Source organism: Bufo gargarizans, chromosome 6, assembly GCF_014858855.1.
Source record: "Bufo gargarizans isolate SCDJY-AF-19 chromosome 6, ASM1485885v1, whole genome shotgun sequence".
In the NCBI taxonomy this organism is placed as follows: domain Eukaryota; kingdom Metazoa; phylum Chordata; class Amphibia; order Anura; family Bufonidae; genus Bufo; species Bufo gargarizans.
In genome coordinates this window covers 88,746,856-88,769,088 of record NC_058085.1, presented here as the reverse complement: position 1 = coordinate 88,769,088, position 22,233 = coordinate 88,746,856, and the positions used below count along the sequence as shown (strand labels likewise).

The window sequence follows — 22,233 nt, the reverse complement described above, 5'->3', positions numbered from 1 at the left end:
TGGACCCATTTGTCCATGGATTTTATCACAGATTTACCAAATTCTTCGGGAAAAAACGTGATTATCCTTAAATCGGCCTTATCTTCGGTTTTTCATCCTCAGTCGAACGGACAGACGGAGTGCACTAATCAGAATCTGGAGACTTACTTGAGATGTTTTGTTTCAGAGAATCAGAAAGAGTGGTCTTAATTTTTGTTGTTAGATAAGTTTGCTATAAATAACCGTAGACAGGAATCCACTTATAAGTTGCATATGGCTTCCATCCACTGTTTGGTACATGTTTTGGTGCTCAAAATTCCGGCATTCCTGAGGAGAAACGATTTACCTCTTCTTTGTCTTCTATTTGGCGGTAAATCCAAAATAACTTGAAAAAGATGGGCAACAGGTATAAACCTGTGAATGACAGGAGACGTATGAGTGGTCCGGACCTGAGAGTGAGTGATTCCAAGGGACCTTCAGGGGAAGTTGGGCCCAAGATTTATTGGTCCATATAAGATCACTGCCATTGTTAACCCTGTAGCCTTTCGTCTTGAACTTTCTCAGGCTTTGAAAATCCATAACGTATTTCATAAATCGTTGTTAAAGAAATGTGTCGAACCTGTTGAACCATCCTCCTTACCTCCCGCTCCTGTCAATGTGAACAGTAATTTAGAATCTCAGATCAGCAAGATTGTGGACTCCTGAGTTCTCTGGAAATCCCTCCAGTATCTTGTTCATTGGAGAGGGTACGGTCCAGAGGAGAGGATGTGGGTTCCAGCAACCAATGTTAATGCTAGTCGCCTGGTAAGAGCATTCCACAAAGCTCATCCTGATAAGGTTGGTCCCGGAGGTCACCCACAGAAAGGGGGGTGGTGTCACACCTGTGACAGGTGTTAGAAGGTCTGAAAGACTGGCTGCACCTAAGTGATCTGACATACACCTCCTGTTTAGGTGTGGATCATGTGACCTTTACCTCCCGCTATTTAGTCTGACTTTACCCATCACTCCTTGCTCTGGATAGCTTCATTTGGTTTTGAAAGAGCTGGAGTGTGGTTCTTGTTGAAGTCCTGTTCATCCATCATCCTCAGAAGTTAAGTGCTCCGCTTGTGTTTTTTCTCCCCCTTCCCCCCCTGGTTGTTTACTAGGTATCAGCGAGACGCTGGTTCCTTCACCAGGGAAGGAACGGGTTGTCTCTGCCCTATCATTACCTTTAGAGCATCAGAGGGTCACCAGGGTTTTCTAGGTTCCTGTGTATGGGCATCTCTACCATCGAGAGGTGCCCATACAGATAGGAGTTAGGGCCAGGTGCAGGGTTTTATAGGTGGTGACCCTTTTCCTTTCCTAGCGGTGAGGCCTAGTGTCTTTCCCCTTCCTTCTTGTTGTCTTTTAGTTTTCTCCCCTACTACATCCGTGACAGGTAGCCATAGTTAGTGTCCATGAACTCAACCCGATGGGGACAGTCAGCCCTATCATGGCCAGGCTCCTGACACCGCCAGCAGACTATCGGAGCCAAGTCCGCCGTGGGTACATCCCGGGCGGGTTTTATCTGCTTAAATCTCTGGGCCTGGGGTGGAGATTTCCGGGGTTTGCCGACCTCCCTCCCAATAGAACCCTCCTTTAGATTCCTGGTAGCTTCATAGCGTTCCACCAGGTCAACCATCTCAAGGGCATTGCCAGGAGACACCTGACCGATCCAGTGCTGGAGAAGGTATGGCAAAGCCCTCCAGAACATATCGCCTAATAGTCTATCCAGCATTGCCGAGGGACTCGGCACATCAGGCTATAGCCACTTTTGCAAGAGGTGGAGTAAGTCATAATACTGGGTCCTCGCAGGCTCAGTCGGCTTAAAGCCCCACTGATGTACCCACTGGGCCCGGTCCAACACATTCACCCCCAGTCTTGCCAAAATCTCACCCTTTACTTTTTGGTAATCGGCCGCTTGATCGTCTGGCAAGTCGAAATACACCCTCTGGGAATCGGATGCCAGGAATGGAGCGATGACCTCAGCTCACTGGTCGCAGGGTAGCTTTTCCCTGATGGCCACTTTCTCGTGCATCGCTAGGTAGGTTTTGATGTCGTCTGCGGTGGTCATCTTAGGAATCACGGTATGGACTGCTTTTTGGGCATCGTGGACGCTCGGGTTGCTCCTGTTGTCTGCAAAGCCATCACATGTTGTAGCAGCAACTGGTTAGTCTCCTGCTGCTGCTTATTAGCCTTGCGTTGCTGCAGGTTTGTCTCTCGCTGTTGCAAATTAGAATCCATAAGGTCCTTCACAACAGTCTGCCTGAAAAATGCAGAAACCAAAAATATAGGCGTTCACGCCAGCCTCACTGCTCTTGCCCGCATTCCCCACCAATGGTGGGGACTCGCTCTGGTAGACAGGATTAGCGGACGCAGTATAGAGGCAACAACAAGTTCTTTGGATCAAACAGTTCAGTGTTTTATTCACACTTTAGGCAAGTGACAAAACAAGCAGTCATATTCAAACAAAAAGTCACCTTGCGGTGTTGGTGGTAATTCACACCATGCGGCAGTTCTGCCTCAAAGAGTCCTTGCTGATAGCAGCACCAACCTGTTTTCACGCCTTGTGTCTGTCACCCAGACACAAGGCTCCCCGATCCCAACACAGAGACATGGCTTCTGAGCACAGCTGCCTATTTAAGGACAGCCAGGTGCTGCCAAAACCCAGAACGGCATTTAAAATCCGGTCCGGTATTTGCCCTCAACTGGCTGTAAATCAGTCCAGCAGCACATGCTGGGAGGAAAATACCTGTTTTCCCAGACGAAACCTCTCACTGTGTGAATATATATATATGTATAGTATTATATGTACATTAGTGTGTTCGCATGTACAGTATTAGGTGCAGTGTGTATATGTATAGTATTAAATGCACAGAACAGTAAATATATATATATACAGACGTGGACAAAATTGTTGGTACCCTTTGGTCAATGAAAGAAAAAGTCACAATGGTCACAGAAATAACTTTAATCTGACAAAAGTAATAATAAATTAAAATTCTATAAATGTTAACCAATGAAAGTCAGACATTGTTTTTCAACCATGCTTCAACAGAATTATGTAAAAAAATAAACTCATGAAACAGGCATGGACAAAAATGATGGTACCCCTAGAAAACACAGAACATAATGTGACCAAAGGGACATGTTAATTCAAGGTGTGTCCACTAATTAGCATCACAGGTGTCTACAACCTTGTAATCAGCCATTGGGCCTATATATATGGCTCCAGGTAATCACTGTGTTGTTTGGTGATATGGTGTGTACCACACTCGACATGGACCAGAGGAAGCAAAGGAAAGAGCTGTCTCAAGAGATCAGAAAGAAAATTATAGACAAGCATGTTAAAGGTAAAGGCTATAAGACCATCTCCAAGCAACTAGATGTTCCTGTGAGTACAGTTGCACATATTATTCATAAGTTTAAGATCCATGGGACTGTAGCCAACCTCCCTGGACGTGGCCGCAGGAGGAAAATTGATGACAAATCTAAGAGACGGATAATCCGAATGGTAACAAAAGAGCCTAGAAAGACTTCTAAAGAGATTCAAGGTGAACTTCATGCTCAAGGAACATCAGTGTCAGATCGCACCATCCGTCGTTGTTTGAGCCAAAGTGGACTACATGGGAGACGACCAAGGAGGACACCATTGTTGAAAACGAATCATAAAAAAGCAAGACTGGAATATGCCAAACTACATGTTGACAAGCCACAAAGCTTCTGGGAGAATGTCCTGTGGACAGATGAGACAAAAATCGAAGTTTTTGCCAAGGCACATCAGCTGTATGTTCACAGACGAAAAAATGAAGCATATCAAGAAAAGAACACTGTCCCTACTGTGAAACATGGAGGAGGCTCTGTTATGTTCTGGGGCTGCTTTGCTGCGTCTGGCACAGGGTGTCTTGAATCTGTGCAGGGTACAATGAAATCTCAAGACTATCAAGGAATTCTAGAGAGAAATGTACTAGCCAGTGTCAGAAAGCTTGGTCTCAGTCGCAGGTCATGGGTCTTGCAACAGGACAATGACCCAAAACACACCGCTAAAAACACCCAAGAATGGCTAAGAGGAAAAAATTGGACTATTCTAAAGTGGCCTTCTATGAGCCCTGACCTCAATCCTATTGAGCATCTTTGGAAGGAGCTGAAACATGCAGTCTGGAAAAGGCACCCTTCAAACCGGACACAACTGGAGCAGTTTGCTCATGAGGAGTGGGCCAAAATACCTGCTGAGAGGTGCAGATGTCTCATTGACAGTTACAGGAAGCGTTTGATTGCAGTGATTGCCTCAAAAGGTTGCGCAACAAAAAATTAAGTTAGGGGTACCATCATTTTTGTCCATGCCTGTTTCATGAGTTTATTTTTTTACATAATTCTGTTGAAGCATGGTTGAAAAACAATGTCTGACTTTCATTGGTTAACATTTATAGAATTTTAATTTATTATTACTTTTGTCAGATTAAAGTTATTTCTGTGACCATTGTGACTTTTTCTTTCATTGACCAAAGGGTACCAACAATTTTGTCCACGTCTGTATATATATTAGCAGAAGGACCCGGCTTTGCACGGGTATATTTCATTTAATGTTTGTGTGTGTCATTAAAAGATATCAGCAGTATCCACTATAACAGTGACATCTACAGAACCCAGCCCCTTTAACAGTGACCTCCACAGCGGCTGCCCCTTTAGTAGTGACCTCCACAGTATCCCATCTCCTTAACAGTGATTTCTACAACATCCCGCCCCCTTAACAGTGGCCTCCACAGCAATCTGCCCCTTAACACTGACCTCCATAGCGGACAGTTCCCTTAAGCCTACATGCACACGAACGTTTGTGTTTTGCGGATCCATTGTAACAATGCCCATCCTTGTCCGCAAAACGGACAAGATTAGGACATGTTCTAATTTTTTGGCGGGGCTACGGAATGGAGCAACGGATGCAGACAGCACATGGAGTGCTGTCCGCATCTTTTGCGGCCCCATTGAAGTGAACGGGCCCGCATCTGACCCGCAAAAAATGAGGCTCAGATGCGGAACCAAACCACGTTCGTGTGCATGTAGGCTAACTGTGACCTTTACAGCAGCCTGCCCCTCGGGTGGCCAGAGGTCTGGTTTTAGGCCAGACAGTTGGGCTTTCAGACTCCCTGTCCTACGTCCGTCGCAGGGCTTGGACGGACACAGGGATGTCCTTTTGCACAGCTCACTCTCATACAGCAGCACTGTGATGTCTGAGTGTGAGCTGCAGGGGACAAGTCACCCTCCCTGCCACCACTGCAGCTGACAGAAGTTGATTTTACCTTCATTTTTTTAAATCCTTGTCGGCTGCAGAGTGGGAGGGGGTGTGGCCTAACAGGGTCATAGGCGTTGCTTAGTGGGACCTGGGGCATGGTTTTTAAGTCAGTCTTTTGAGGGTGGCCTGAATGGCCAACCTACCTGCCCCTAAGCTGTAACCTCCACAGCACTCCCCTCCCTTAATAGTGTCATCCACAGAGCCCTGCCTCTTTAAAACTAACCTACAGCAGTGAAGAAAAATGGCTGTGTTGTTATGGAAACCTGGTGTAAAACGGTGTGTATGTGGAGACTAAGGGTGTGCAAGCTTCTATTGGCTGATAAAGGTCATGTCACCAGCCTTCTATTGGCTAATGCCTTTTTTTTTTATATATCTCAGGAACGGTACGTCCTAGAGAGCTGAGACCCAGTCTAAAACCTTCAGGGACACATAATGCACATGTGTGTCAAATTTCATGATTGTAAATGCGACGGTACGGATTCCTTTAGCGGACATACATACACACACACATACACTCAGCTTTATATATTAGATATACAGCCAAGTCCATTAATATTGGGAAATCAACAAAATTCAAACATTGGTGGCTCTATACACCACCACAAAAAATTTGAAATGTAACGAACAAGATGTGCTTTAACTGCAGACTGTCAGCTTTAATTTGAGGGTATTTACATCCAAATCAGGTGAACGGTGTAGGAATTACAACACTTTGCATATGTGCCTCCCACTTGTTAAGGGACCAAAAGTAATGGGACAGAATAATAATCATAAATCAAACTTTCACTTTTTAATACTTGGTTGCAAATCCTTTGCAGTCAATTACAGCCTGAAGTCTGGAACGCATAGACATTACCAGACGCTGGGTTTCATCCCTGGTGATGCTCTGCCAGGCCTCTACTGCAACTGTCTCCAGTTCCTGCTTGTTCTTGGGGCATTTTCCCTTCAGCTTTGTCTTCAGCAAGTAAAATGCATGCCCAACCGGATTCAGGTCAGGTGATTGACTTGGCCATTGAATAACATTCCACTTCTTTCCCTTAAAAAACTCTTTGGTTGCTTTTGCAGTATGCTTTGGGTCATTGTCCATCTGCACTGTGAAGCGCCGTCCAATGAGTTCTGAAGCATTTGGCTGAATATGAGCAGATAATATTGCCCGAAACACTTCAGAATTCATCCTGCTGCTTTTATCAGCAGTCACTTCATCAATAAATACAAGAGAACCAGTTCCATTGGCAGCCATACATGCCCACGCCATGACACTACCACCACCATGCTTCACTGATGAGGTGGTATGCTTAGGATCATGAGCAGTTCCTTTCCTTGTCCACACTCTTCTCTTCCCATCACTCTGGTACAAGTAGATCTTGGTCTCATCTGTCCGTAGGATGTTGTTCCAGAACTGTAAAGGCTTTTTTAGATGTCGTTTGGCAAACTCTAATCTGGCCTTCCTGTTTTTGAGGCTCACCAATGGTTTACATCTTGTGGTGAACCCCCTGTATTCTCTCTGGTGAAGTCTTCTCTTGATTGTTGACTTTGACACACATTCACCTACCTCCTGGAGAGTGTTCTTGATATGGCCAACTGTTGTGAAGGGTATTTTCTTCACCAGGGAAAGAATTCTTCGTTCATCCACCACAGTTGTTTTCCGTGGTCTTACGGATCTTTTGGTGTTGTTGAGCTCAACGGTGTGTTCCTTCTTTTTAAGAATGTTCCAAACAGTTGTTTTGGCCACGCCTAATGTTTTTGCTATCTCTCTGATGGGTTTGTTTTGTTTTTTCGGCCTGATGATGGCTTGCTTCACTGATAGTGACAGCTCTTTGGATCTCATCTTGAGAGTTGACAGCAACAGATTCTAAATGCACATAGCACACTTGAAATGAACTCTGGACCTTTTATCTGCTCATTGTAATTGGGATAATGAGGGAATAACACACACCTGGCCATGGAACAGCGGAGAAGCGAATTGTCCAATTACTTTTGGTCCCTTAACAAGTGGGAGGCACATATGCAAACTGTTGTAATTCCTACACCGTTCACCTGATTTGGATGTAAATACCCTCAAATTAAAGCTGACAGTCTGCAGTTAAAGCACATCTTGTTCGTTTCATTTTAAATCCATTGTGGTGATGTATAGAGCCAAACATGTTACAATTGAGTCGATATCCCAATATTTGTGGACCTGACTGTATAGTATTATATGCACACCAGTGTGTTCACATGTACAGTATTAGGTGCAGAACATTGTGTATATGTATAGTATTATATGTATAGAAGTGTGTTTGCATGTGCAGAACATTGTGTAAATGTACAGTATTATATGTATAACAGTGTGTTTGCATGTACAGTATTAGGAGTAGAACAGTGTGTATATGTACAGTATTATATGTATAGCAGTGTGTTTGCATGTACAAACCGGATTCCCAAAAAGTTGGGACACTAAACAAATTGTGAATAAAAACTGAATGCAATGATGTGGAGATGGCAAATGTCAATATTTTATTTGTAATAGAACGTAGATGACAGATCAAACGTTCTCCGAGTAAATGTATCATTTTAAAGGAAAAATACGTTGATTCAAATTTTCACGGTGTCAACAAATCCCCAAAAAGTTGGGACAAGAAGCAATAAGAGGCTGGAAAAAGTAAATTTGAGCATAACGAAGAGCTGGAAGACCAATTAACACTAATTAGGTCAATTGGCAACATGATTGGGTATAAAAAGAGCTTCTCAGAGTGGCAGTGTCTCTCAGAAGCCAAGATGGGTAGAGGATCACCAATTCCCACAATGTTGCGCAGAAAGATAGTGGAGCAATATCAGAAGGGTGTTACCCGGAGAAAAATTGCAAAGACTTTGCATCTATCATAATCAACTGTGCATAACATCATCCGAAGATTCAGAGAATCTGGAACAATCTCTGTGCGTAAGGGTCAAGGCCGTAAAACCATACTGGATGCCCGTGATCTCCGGGCCCTTAAACGACACTGCACCACAAACAGGAATGCTACTGTAAGGAAATCACAGAATGGGCTCAGGAATACTTCCAGAAACCATTGTCAGTGAACACAATCCACTGTGCCATCCGCCGTTGCCAGCTGAAACTCTACAGTGCAAAGAAGAAGCCATTTCTAAGCAAGAGCCACAAGCTCAGGCGTTTTCACTGGTCCAGGGATCATTTAAAATGGAGTGTGGCAAAATGGAAGACTGTTCTGTGGTCAGACGAGTCACGATTAGAAGTTCTTTTTGGAAATCTGGGACGCCATGTCATCCGGACCAAAGAGGACAAGGACAACCCAAGTTGTTATCAATGCTCAGTTCAGAAGCCTGCATCTCTGATGGTATGGGGTTGCATGAGTGCATGTGGCATGGCAGCTTGCATGTCTGGAAAGGCACCATCAATGCAGAAGAATATATTCAGGTTCTAGAACAACATATGCTCCCATCCAGACGTCATCTCTTTCAGGAAAGACCCTGCATTTTTCAACAAGATAATGCCAGACCACATTCTGCATCAATCACAACATCATGGCTGCGTAGGAGAAGGATCCGGGTACTGAAATGGCCAGTCTGCAGTCCAGATCTTTCACCTATAGAGAACATTTGGTGCATCATAAAGAGGAAGGTGAAACAAAGAAGGCCCAAGACGATTGAACAGTTAGAGGCCTGTATTAGACAAGAATGGGAGAGCATTCCTATTTCTAAACTTGAGAAACTGGTCTCCTCGGTCCCCAGACGTCTGTTGAGTGTTGTAAGAAGAAGGGGAGATGCCACACAGTGGTGAAAATGGCCTTGTCCCAACTTTTGGGGGATTTGTTGACACCATGAAATTCTGATTCAACATATTTTTCCCTTAAAATTGTACATTTTCTCAGTTTAAACTTTTGTTCCGTGATTTATGTTCTATTCTGAATAAAATATTAGAAGTTGGCACCTCCACATAATTGCATTCAGTTTTTATTCACGATTTGTATAGTGTCCCAACTTTTTTGGAATCCGGTTTGTACAGTATTAGGAGCAGAACAGTGTGTATATGTACAGTATTATATGTATAGCAGTGTGTTTGCATGTACAGTATTAGGTGCAGAACAGTGTGTATATGTACAGTATTATATGTATAGCAGTGTGTTTGCATGTACAGTATTAGGTGCAGAACAGTGTGTATATGTACAGTATTATATGTATAGCAGTGTGTTTGCATGTACAGTATTAGGAGTAGAACAGTGTGTATATGTACAGTATTATATGTATAGCAGTGTGTTTGCATGTACAGTATTAGGTGCAGAACAGTGTGTATATGTACAGTATTATATGTATAGCAGTGTGTTTGCATGTACAGTATTAGGTGCAGAACAGTGTGTATATGTACAGTATTATATGTATAGCAGTGTGTTTGCATGTACATTATTAGGAGCAGAACAGTGTGTATATGTACAGTATTATATGTATAGCAGTGTGTTTGCATGTACAGTATTAGGAGTAGAACAGTGTGTATATGTACAGTATTATATGTATAGCAGTGTGTTTGCATGTACAGTATTAGGTGCAGAACATTGTGTATATGTACAGTATTATATGTATAGAAGTGTGTTTGCATGTGCAGAACATTGTGTATATGTACAGTATTATATGTATAGCAGTGTGTTTGCATGTACATTATTAGGAGCAGAACAGTGTGTATATGTACAGTATTATATGTATAGCAGTGTGTTCACATGTACAGTATTAGGTGCAGAACATTGTGTATATGTACAGTATTATATGTATAGCAGTGTGTTTGCATGTACAGTATTAGGAGTAGAACAGTGTGTATATGTACAGTATTGTATGCACAGCAATGTGTTCACATGTACAGAACAATATATACAGGTCCTTCTAAAAAAATTAGCATATTGTGATAAAGTTCATTATTTTCTGTAATGTACTGATAAACATTAGACTTTCATATATTTTAGATTCATTACACACAACTGAAGTAGTTCAAGCCTTTTATTGTTTTAATATTGATGATTTTGGCATACAGCTCATGAAAACCCAAAATTCCTATCTAAAAAAATTAGCATATCATGACAAGGTTCTCTAAACGAGCTATTAACCTAATCATCTGAATCAACTAATTAACTCTAAACACCTGCAAAAGATTCCTGAGGCTTTTAAAAACTCCCAGCCTGGTTCATTACTCAAAACCGCAATCATGGGTAAGACTGCCGACCTGACTGCTGTCCAGAAGGCCATCATTGACCCCCTCAAGCAAGAGGGTAAGACACAGAAAGAAATTTCTGAACGAATAGGCTGTTCCCAGAGTGCTGTATCAAGGCACCTCAGTGGGAAGTCTGTGGGAAGGAAAAAGTGTGGCAGAAAACGCTGCACAACGAGAAGAGGTGACCGGACCCTGAGGAAGATTGTGGAGAAGGACCGATTCCAGACCTTGGGGGACCTGCGGAAGCAGTGGACTGAGTCTGGAGTAGAAACATCCAGAGCCACCGTGTACAGGCGTGTGCAGGAAATGGGCTACAGGTGCCGCATTCCCCAGGTCAAGCCACTTTTGAACCAGAAACAGCGGCAGAAGCGCCTGACCTGGGCTACAGAGAAGCAGCACTGGACTGTTGCATGTCATTCGGAAATCAAGGTGCCAGAGTCTGGAGGAAGACTGGGGAGAGGGAAATGCCAAAATGCCTGAAGTCCAGTGTCAAGTACCCACAGTCAGTGATGGTCTGGGGTGCCATGTCAGCTGCTGGTGTTGGTCCACTGTGTTTTATCAAGGGCAGGGTCAATGCAGCCGCTATCAGGAGATTTTGGAGCACTTCATGCTTCCATCTGCTGAAAAGCTTTATGGAGATGAAGATTTCATTTTTCAGCACGACCTGGCACCTGCTCACAGTGCCAAAACCACTGGTAAATGGTTTACTGACCATGGTATTACTGTGCTCAATTGGCCTGCCAACTCTCCTGACCTGAACCCCATAGAGAATCTGTGGGATATTGGGAAGAGAAAGTTGAGAGACGCAAGACCCAACACTCTGGATGAGCTTAAGGCCGCTATCGAAGCATCCTGGGCCTCCATAACACCTCAGCAGTGCCACAGGCTGATTGCCTCCATGCCACGCCGCATTGAAGCAGTCATTTCTGCAAAAGGATTCCCGACCAAGTATTGAGTGCATAACTGAACATAATTATTTGAAGGTTGACTTTTTTTGTATTAAAAACACTTTTCTTTTATTGGTTGGATGAAATATGCTAATTTTTTTAGATAGGAATTTTGGGTTTTCATGAGCTGTATGCCAAAATCATCAATATTAAAACAATAAAAGGCTTGAACTACTTCAGTTGTGTGTAATGAATCTAAAATATATGAAAGTCTAATGTTTATCAGTACATTACAGAAAATAATGAACTTTATCACAATATGCAATTTTTTTTAGAAGGACCTGTATATATATATATATATATATATATATATATATATATATAAAATGATGCACAGTAGTGTGTTCTAATACTGTATGCACACACTATTAAGAAGGTATACAATCCTGCACGCAGAGGACAGGTCTCCATCTGCCCAACATCATACCAGTCAGGAAGGTGGCACATTCTGAACATTCCAGTCTCGCATACTTTTTGCACCCATAAAATGATGGCACATTGCTTTCTCTTAAGATATGAGAATATTGGCAGCGAAGGCATGCTAAACCTCAGATTTTACATCACAATGACGCAAGCACTGGAGAGATGTACAGATAGAGAACAGGGGATGGTCAGACGGGCAAGAACACAGCAGGTACTGTGGTACACTCTCAGGACTGGTTTTCTGCCCGACTCCTGCCTCAGGTAGGACCCTTATGGAACACCTTTGCATTGGCATCACAAAACATAACACTATTATTTTACATTTGTATATTTCATTATTATAATAGTTACTGATTATATGACAATAGAGGTATATGTCTGTAATATTCAAAGGGGTTCTCTGTTTCTTTTCTGTGTAAGGATATACAAAGAAGAAACCCCTGAGAATACCATTAATGCAGTGAAGGAATGTATAATCTAACTGTTTTAAAAGAGTCCATGGGACTTGGGACTTGTACATGTGTACACCATATCCACTCAAAGTAGATACACTTCTGCTTACCTAAACTTTACAGCGTCCTAAACCCTTCTAAAATATATCTACAGTATATACTTCGCATGGTTTACAAAGCTGCACATACTGGTCATGTACTATATAAACATTTACTATTACGTTTAATATGCAAATTTCAATTTACATGCTTGTTAATGTGTATTAAGCATGTATACATACACCCTAAATTAGACAATGTTCTTGTTGTACCATGTTTTTATACAGCTACGGAAATCACGGCACGGTGGCTCAGTGGTTAGCACTGGTGCCTTTCCTAGGTTCTAATCCGACCAAGGACAACATCTGCCTGGAGTGTGTACGTTCTCCCCGTGTTTGTGTGGGTTTCCTCCGGGTTCTCCGGTTTCCTTCCACAATCCAAGGACATACTGATAGGAAACTTAGATTGTGAGCCCCATTGGGACAGTGGGATGCTAATGTCTGTAAAGCGCTGCGGAATATAGTAGTGCTATATTTATTTATTTATTTATTATACACACTTATATATATATATATATATAGAAAAAGAAAGTCCAGCGGGAGCACCAACATAAAGAGTGGGTGCAAAATCCAAGGGGGATGACGGCAGTCCCCAATAGTATAATCGAAGAAATAGGACTGCACTCCGGACATTGATGAAAAAATCAAGTGGTTTTATTCACCCATAGTATGGCAAATCTTGCGACGTTTCAGCTCTTGCGAGAAAGGCTCGCAAGAGCTGAAACGTCGCAAGATTTGCCATACTATGGGTGAATAAAACCACTTGATTTTTTCATCAATGTCCGGAGTGCAGTCCTATTTCTTCGATTATATATATATATATATATATATATATATATATACAGGTGAAACTCGAAAAATTAGAATATCGTGCAAAAGTTCATTTATTTCAGTAATGCAACTTAAAATTTTTATATTGTTAAAAAAAGGTTCAATATTCTAGGCTCAAAGTGTCACCCTCTAGTCAGCTAATTAAACCATACCCCCTGAGCAAAGGGGACCTGAGATTGTGACTTTGGGGTTTCATAAGCTGTAAGCCATAATCATCCAAATTATAACAAATAAAGGCTTGAAATATCTCGCTTTGCATGTAATGAGTCTATCTCATATGTCAGTTTCACCTTTTAAAGGGATTCTGTCATCAGAATTTAGGCCTATAAGCTAAACATATGGCGAGGTCCCTACTAATACACAGAATCCTAAAGTGACCTTATCAAATGCGCCTGTGGCTCTATAATCATATAAAACAGGTTTATATAACCTGTCACTCACGTCACAAATGTGTCCAAGGGGACGACTCACGATGCAGGGTGCCCGGCTGCAGCCATCTCCTTTCCGTGCCCAGAGCCGCCTTCTGAATCGAAATCGCCGCCCTTCTTTTCATTAGATCCGCCTACCTCAGTTCATCGCCGCCTCTCTAACGTCCGCTCTCAGCCAGATCCCGCGCGTGCGCACTAGGTATCACCCGGCTGTAAGAGGTTGGACGGCTGTAGGCTGTAATTGGGCGGCCAAGGCAGGTTCTAGCGGAGTGCGCCGGCCGGCGCATGCGCAATTTGCATAACGAGGCCGCTGCCAGGAATCCGCAGGGGCGCATCAGGTGATACCTAGTGCGCACGCGCGGGATCTGGCTGAGAGTGGACGTTAGAGAGGCAGCGATGAACTGAGGTAGGCGGATCTAATGAAAAAAAGGGCGGCGATTTCGATTCAGTAGGCGACGCTGGGCACGGAAAGGAGATGGCTGCAGCCGGGCACCCTGCATCGTGAGACGTCCCCTTGGACACATTTGTGACGTGAGTGACAGCTTATATAAACCTGTTTTATATGATTATAGAGCCACAGGCGAATTTGATAAGGTCACTTTAGGATTCTGTGTATTAGTAGGGACCTCGCCATATGTTTAGCTTATAGGCCTAATTTCTGATGACAGAATCCCTTTAAGTTGCATTACTGAAATAGTTGAACTTTTGCACGATATTCTAATTTTTTCGAGTTTCACCTGTAAGTGCATAAAATAAATAAATATATTACTTGGACCAAATTATCATCCAGTCAAATGCAGAACATAGGGAGGAAATAATATATACTGGTAAATGTAGTTAGGAGGTTACATAAACTCATGTAGTGAGGAGATTATATACACTGGTATATGATGAGATGATATACATTGGTATATAATGAGATGATATACATTAATATATGATGAGATTATATACACTGGTATATAATGAGATGATATACATTGGTATATGATGAGATGATACACACTGGTATATAATGAGATAATATACATTGATATATGATGAGATGATATACACTGGTATATAATGAGATAATATACACTGGTATATAATGAGATAATATACATTGGTATATGATGAGATTATATACACTGGTATATAATGAGATAATATACACTGGTATATAATGAGATGATATACACTGGTATATAATGAGATGATATACACTGGTATATAATGAGATGATATACACTGGTATATGTAGTGAGATGATATACACTGGTACATGTAATGAGGAGATGATATACACTGGTATATGTAGTGAGATGATATACACTAGTATATAATGAGGTGATATACACTGGTATATGTAGTGAGGAGATGATATACACTGGTATATGATGAGGTGACATTTACTGGTATATGTAGTGAGGAGATGATATACACTGGTATATGATGAGGTGATATTTACTGGTATATGTAGTGAGGAGATGATATACACTGGTATATGATGAGATGATATACACTGGTATATGTAGTGAGGGGATTATATACACTGGTTTATGATGAGATGATATACACTGGTACATGTAGTGAGACGATATACACTGGTATATAATAAAGTGATATACACTGGTATATGTAGTGAGGAGATGATATACACTGGTATATGTAATGAGAGGATATACACTGGTATATGATGAGATGATATATACTGGTATATGATGCTATGATATATACTGGTATGTGAGGAGATGATATACACAGGTATATGATAAGATGATATATACTGTTATATGAGGAGATGATATACACTGATATATGATGATATGATATATACTGGTATATGAGGAGATGATAGACACTGGTATATGTAGTGAGGAGATGATATACACTGGTATTTGAGGAGATGATATACACTGGTATAGAATGATATGATATACACTGGTATACAAGGAGATGATATACACTGGTATATGAGGAGATGATATTCACTGGTATATGATGAGATGATATACACTGGTATACAAGGAGATTATATACACTGGTATATATTTAGTGAGGAAATGATATATACTGGTATATGAGGAGATGATATACACTGGTATATGATGATATGATATACACTGGTGTACAAGGAGATGATATACACTGGTATATGTAGTGAGGAGATGATATACACAGGTACATGTATTAGTGAGATATACTGGATGTGATGGAGACAGATACTGGTTCTCAGACACATGTGATGGAGAAATGACATCACTGGTCCATATGATGCAGGGATAACACGGATGATGCATGCACTGACACTACATGGGATGATGATGGAGATCAGTGGAGACATGCTCTATGTGTACACATGATTTATTACACAGAGCAAGACAACAGCAGGTTACCGGAGTCATGCTCCCCCAGGAAGGTATCATCCTCCCCAGCTCTCGGCACAGGCTCTCCCCCGGCTTCCTCTTCTGGTAGACGGGGAAAGCTGGTGATGCTCATGTAGTCTACAGGGGAATACGAGCCCAGAGATCGCCCAGGGCCCGGCTCAGCCATCTCCTCTAGCCTGTGACGTCACCACTGCTGTGGAGGGTGGGAACTGCAGAGCAGCAGAGACACCGGCAGGTGGCAGTAGTCCGAACAGTCATTTGTGATGAGGACAGGTGATCACAGAGGCTACCAGCCTGTTTTGACGGTCAGTCAGGGGGCTGTCACTACAAAGAGACCCTTTAAATGGAGGCAGGACAACCAGAAGCAGCCATGGTTATCCAGCACTGATGCAGAATTACTCCAAGAAACCCAGGGATACTTGCTTTTGTCCTGCTCCTCCACTCTCCCCTGTAGGGATACAAAGAGGAGGGGGAGGAGGAAGCTGCATGGCTGAGTGTGCTTTGTATAAAGCCATAGCAGCCCCTGGTGTACCAAGCTGCTAATGTTATAGTATAACATGGTATATATAGTATAATGTACTCATGTTATGGATGCAGCCGTGGAAGATGCACGCTACATAACCAGGCGGCAGATCTCACAAGTGTCCGATGCATTGCGCAATCCCTTTTTGTTAGAAAGGTTCCTGATAGAGATGAGCAAATTAGCGAAAATGCGTTTCGGTTCCGATTGTATCAATTCAGCAGTCAGATTCCAATCGGTCCGAATAAATTCGACCAAAATCGGAAGTTCCCCAATTGCCCTAAAAAGTTGTGTATGACACTCTGGGGTCTCCTAGGACTATATCAATACCAAGACAGCAGTGGCTTACATAGAGTAGTAAGGGCACCATAGCAAGGATCAAACCCGGCCCCCACATAGGACAGAAGGGTTTCTGCCTAGACCCCTTTCAATGACCCATTTTTCCACTGCCTCATTTGCTAAAAGTTGTTCCTTTAGAGGGCAGAGTCCTGACCAAGTTTTCACCTCCAGTAGAAAAGGAGATACCGGTAATTCCAACTAACACTAGGCCCCTCTTGCCCTGGGCCCCATAGCAGTCGCATGGTCTGCCGCTATGGTAGTTACGCCCCTGTAGACAACATTGGTAATGTCAACCTGACAATGATTGGATAGTAGTTGGGAGGGTGGAACAAACCGCCTGTTTAATAAGACACGGTATTATATAACATAACAAATACAAATAAAGTAATAAATAGAAAACAAACAGTGTAGGTTAAAGGGGTTTTTGTACCTTTTTGATTGGCGGAGGTCAAACACGCGGGACCTCTGCCGATCAACTGTTTGATAAGGCAGCGGCGCTCACAGTAACGCAGCGGCATTCTCGCTGTTTCCCGCACGGCAGGACTACGTACGTGTCCTGGCTCAGCTGCGGGAAACAGCGAGAAGGCCGGGGCGCTACGGCAAGTGCCACTGTCTTATCAAATGATGAGTGGGTGTCAGATCCCCACCAATCAGATGATGATGACCTATCCAAAGGGTAGATCATCAGTAATAAAAAGGTACAGAATCCCTTTAAAATGGCTACAGACTACTTTATTAACTGTAAAAATGTCAGCACATGTCAAAACATAAGTATGGCCAGACTAGGGCGCAGCTAAGGGTAGGCCACCATGATTAGGTTTGGTTGGAGGGTCTGGGTGGTGAGAGGGTTAAGGTATTTGAAATGGATGTTGGGGTGGGGGGCGTTGACTTAGTAGGGAGGAGTCTGGGGGGCTATTTATGGGGGTGGTGTAAGGTGAGGGGTGCCATTTTGTGGAAGGAAAAACTCCCACCCACCCTCCCGCTTGTTGGAAGAAGTGGGGGGTTTGAGGTAGGGTAGTGGATGGAGGCTGTGTTTTGTGGATGGTCAAGGTTGTGTTTTGTTTTACAAAAAAAAATATTAAGGGTAATATGGCTATACAATGCGGTATGGTGGAGGATGGTGATGGTGCGGGGAAATGAATGTAATGGCAGTCAAGGCGGCAGGAGGTACTGGAAGCTGGGACTACGGATCGGGATTTGAGGATGAGAGGGCCCCTTATGGTGGGGGCAGGACTCTTATGGTGGGGCTTACCTGTTCGGTTTGGGGAGGCATCCACCACCGGGTGTCTCTGAGCTAGTTTACTGCGGCTGGAGGCAAGGTGGGTTTGCCGTGTGGTTGTGTAGGTGGACAATTTTGGGGGCTTCCAGGACCTCCTTCGTCTGTGGTTATGTTATTTATGTTATATATGTTATGTATTTATATTAATAATAAATGGCTGCTGTGGCCAATTAAATCCATTTGAGGAGTTGTGTGGTTATTTTTGGGGATAAGGGTGGGTAGACGGGTATGGGGACTGGTGGGGCGAAGAGGTGAGTAAGACCCGAAGTATCAACCAATACCTTAATCAAGCAGATATGAGTAAAGACCACGGCACTCGTATTTGAAATGATCAAGGATAATTCATTTATTGTCCATCCCAAAGTACATAAGAACCATGATCCTATACCAGGGAGGCCTATAGTGTCAGGAAACCAGAGCCTGTGTGAAGGATCAGCAGTTATGTTGACCAGATCATTTCCCCCTTTGTCTCCAGCCTTTCGTCCTATTTGAAGGATACGAAAGACACATTGACTAAACTTCAAGACATTCAAGTAAGCAGAACCACAATGATCGCCAGCCTTGATGTAGAGGCTCTCTTTACAGCCACACTAAATAACCAATAGTGTCAGCACTAGTTGCCGCTGACACTTAAAATTACTGGCTCTTACCTCGGTGACACATACCTTCCGTCAATGACGGCCCCTTGCGCTTTCCTACAATATGGATGATATTAGTCCACTCGAGGAGTCACTTGTGAGAATTTGTTGTAACAGTGAAACTGTTGTGCATGTAAGCGACATAGGCTTTTCCTGAGCCTAGAATGCATGTCGTAACTGCAAAAATTGATAAAAGGCCGTATGGGGAAGGGCAAACTCATTCCTGAATTGCTCAAATGATTTAAACACACCATCTCTTTGCAGCAGCTGATACAAAAACCTCACACCCTTACGTTCCCATGGAGAGAACCTGTCACCGACCAGACATCTGAGAAGCTCTGACAGACGTCCTTCAGAACCTCCTCCTTGAGGTTCCTTTTGTTTTGCTTTCATTTTCTCATCTCGTTAGCCTCTCTCAGCTGTCATGTAGTTGCACTGATTGCATCCCTTTAAATCCCTTCCCATACTGCATCACTTTGCGGTTTATACAACTTCCTGGAGTGTGTGCATGCTGGATGCTACTACTGAGTCTTCTACAGATAAGTTTTGTTCATTCATTTGTATTTTTATACAGTCGAGGAACGAGGATATGCGATCATCTACCATTGAGATTTTTGCATAGGCTGAGTAGTTAGGGAGAGAGCCAGGTCTGTTGCAGGGCTCTCCCTTTGGTTCCTTAGTTTTGGATCCAGTCAGTCGGATCTTCACTTTGTGTCTTCTAGTTTTCTGTACACCTTCCGTGACAGAACCCTTCCAGGCGAAATATTTCAGACAACTGAGGGTTTCTCCACAGAGTAGTGACCTGAGTAAAGCCCCTTATAGACAGCAAGTGACAACACTTATGCCAAACCTTACAGGTGAAACTCAAAAAATTCGAATATTGTGCAAAAGTCCATTTATTTCAGTAATGCCAATTAAAAGGAATTGCATTAATGCAGCTTAAAATTAGAATATTGTGAAAAGGTTCAATATTCTAGGCACAAAGTGTCACACTCTAGTCAGCTTATTAATCCATACCCCCTGAGCAAAGGGGACCTGAGATTGTGACTTTGGGGTTTCATAGGCTGTAAGCCATAATCATCCAAATTATAACAAATAAAGGCTTGAAATATCTCGCTTTGCATGTAATGAGTCTATCTCATATGTCAGTTTCACCTTTTAAGTTGCATTACTGAAATAAATGAAATTTGCACAATATTCGCAAATAATTTTTCGAGTTTCACCTGTATACATCAAGTTAAGTGTAGGATGTCCCAGCAACTTGCCAGAGAGACCACTGTGCTATAATAGGGCTACAGGAGATGTATCTTCTATGATGTGTGCTATCAGCCACGCAGATGCGCTATCCCCAGGAGTCCTCTCCCAACCCCTCAACTTCTGCATCTGTGAGGCAATAAAATAAAACCATGGATTTGGAATAGAGAGACCCCCTGCATCTTTCCCTCTCTGTAAAATATCCAGCCGGATCCTGGCCCGTTTTTTGCGCCAAATCAAGCTTCTAAACAACCTTTGTATTCTAAAAAAGATCCGTTGTGGAATCCACACAGGGGAGTTATGTAGGACATACATAAGTTTCGGTATAAGAATCATTTTCAGGAGGTTACTTCTATCTATTTCAGAAATTGGGAGTTTACACCACGCATTTATTTTTTCAGACATGTTGTTCAGGAGTGGCTCTATATTGTTTTTCACGTAATGCCCAATGTTTGATAAAACCACGATTCCCAAATACTTAAAGTTGTGGGCGACTTGCAGCTGAGTGGATGGGAGAAAGAAGCCAGCAGGGGCTGGGTCTAACGGAAACAGAATGGACTTGTCCCAATTTATACGAAGACCAGGCCTGTCTCCAAAGTCCTTTATAAGAGACATTATGGGGTCCAACGATCCTTCAACATCTCCCATGTATATGAGCATGCTATCTGCATACAGGGACACGCGTTCCTCCCTTGCTCCCATAGGGAATCCCACAATTCTATCTGAAGATCGAAGTAAGCATGCAAGTGGCTCAATTGCAATGGCGAATAGAAGCGTGGACAGCGGGCATCCCTGACAAGTACCTCTTCCCAACTCAAACACTTCTGATGTACCACCATTAGCTCTGATCCCAGCTTTAGGGCCGCAATATAATAGAAATAAAGGTGTCCCCAAATCCCATGGCTCGCAGCACCTCCCATAGATATACCCACACAACACTATCAAAGGCTTTGGCGGCATCCAGGGACAGTATGGCTCGACCCCCTTCCGATTCCAACCACCTCTGAATATTAGGAAATAACCGTCTAAGGTTAATCGAGGTAGAGTTATCAGGCATAAAACCAGCTTGATCACTATGTATAATGGTCGAGATGACTGCTTGTAACCTATTCGCTAGGACCGTCGCCAGTATCTTAACATAAGAAGTTAGTAGGGAGATCGGTCTATACGACTCGGGGAGAGTCAGGTCTTTCCCAGGCTTTGGCAATACAACTATTATTGCCTCCTTCATAGAAGCGGGCAGTTCTCTTTTTTGAAGGGAGTCATTAAATACAGATAGCAACTGTGGTAATAGTAGAGTGCTATAGTTTTTAAAGAACTCCGCCGGTAAACCATCGAACCTCTAGTTCGGTCAATGACAGAGGTTGATCTAAGTGGGCCGCACTGTCCATCAAAAGCCGCGGGGTAGCGATCCCAGCTAGGTAATCTGCAATATTTTGAGAACTTGCATCTAACTTAGAAGGTTTGGGTTATTTTAAAGTAAATATATATTGTCCTGGAAAGTGAAGAAGCAATGGCTTTTTACAAAGGGCGTCAAAAAAGGTCAGGAGATGTGCTGTTGTGTAGGGTTAAAGGTAGGTTAATTACAATTAGGTCAGTAACTGTGACGCAGACCAATAAGTCAGGGTGCACACTGTCATACTAGTTTAAGGGAAAAGATTTGTTGTGATTGTTAATTATGTGTTGGTAATGCCCTTACGGAGCTAAGCTGCAGTGTAAAGCAGGACAAACAATGTGTCGCTACATCAGTGCATGAAGCTGACACACAGACACTAACTGTACCTGAGTGCACAGAGCAGGGCATGGTGGCGTTACACTGTTTCAGTGACTGAGAGGGTGAAGATTCGGGTTCATCTGAAGAGCTGAGAAAGTAAAACTCTGCATCAGAACTGGGGGTTCACTTCACACCCAAAACCCATATTACTGACAGCACAGTCACCTCTCACCTAAAGTCACTCTCGTCATTCTCTATACTGTCACTTGAAAGTTGCTTGCAGAGGAATGAAATCCCGACTCCCGTGGCAGAGGACACTAAAGTTTCTCTGCTGGGCACTAGACAAGCCAATCAGCAGCAGGCTCTGCAAGCACCGCTAATGCTGATTGTTCAGCCCAGCACCCAGCAGCGAGACAACATAGAGCGCTAGTCACGACTCCAGCGGGTGCAGCGATGAGTA

General features: G+C 43.0%; 1 protein-coding gene across 1 annotated transcript in view; it reads right to left on the bottom strand.

Moving 5' to 3' along the window:
* GGT7 (gamma-glutamyltransferase 7) overlaps nt 1–16,223 on the bottom strand; it is a 67,368-nt gene extending 51,145 nt beyond the window's left edge. Inside the window, exon 1 of the mRNA XM_044297881.1 lies at nt 16,039–16,223. Coding sequence (XP_044153816.1) covers nt 16,039–16,195 — 157 coding nt within the window. The 5' untranslated portion in view covers nt 16,196–16,223. The remainder of the gene's footprint in view (nt 1–16,038) is intronic.
* Between the last annotated feature and the right edge of the window lie 6,010 nt (nt 16,224–22,233).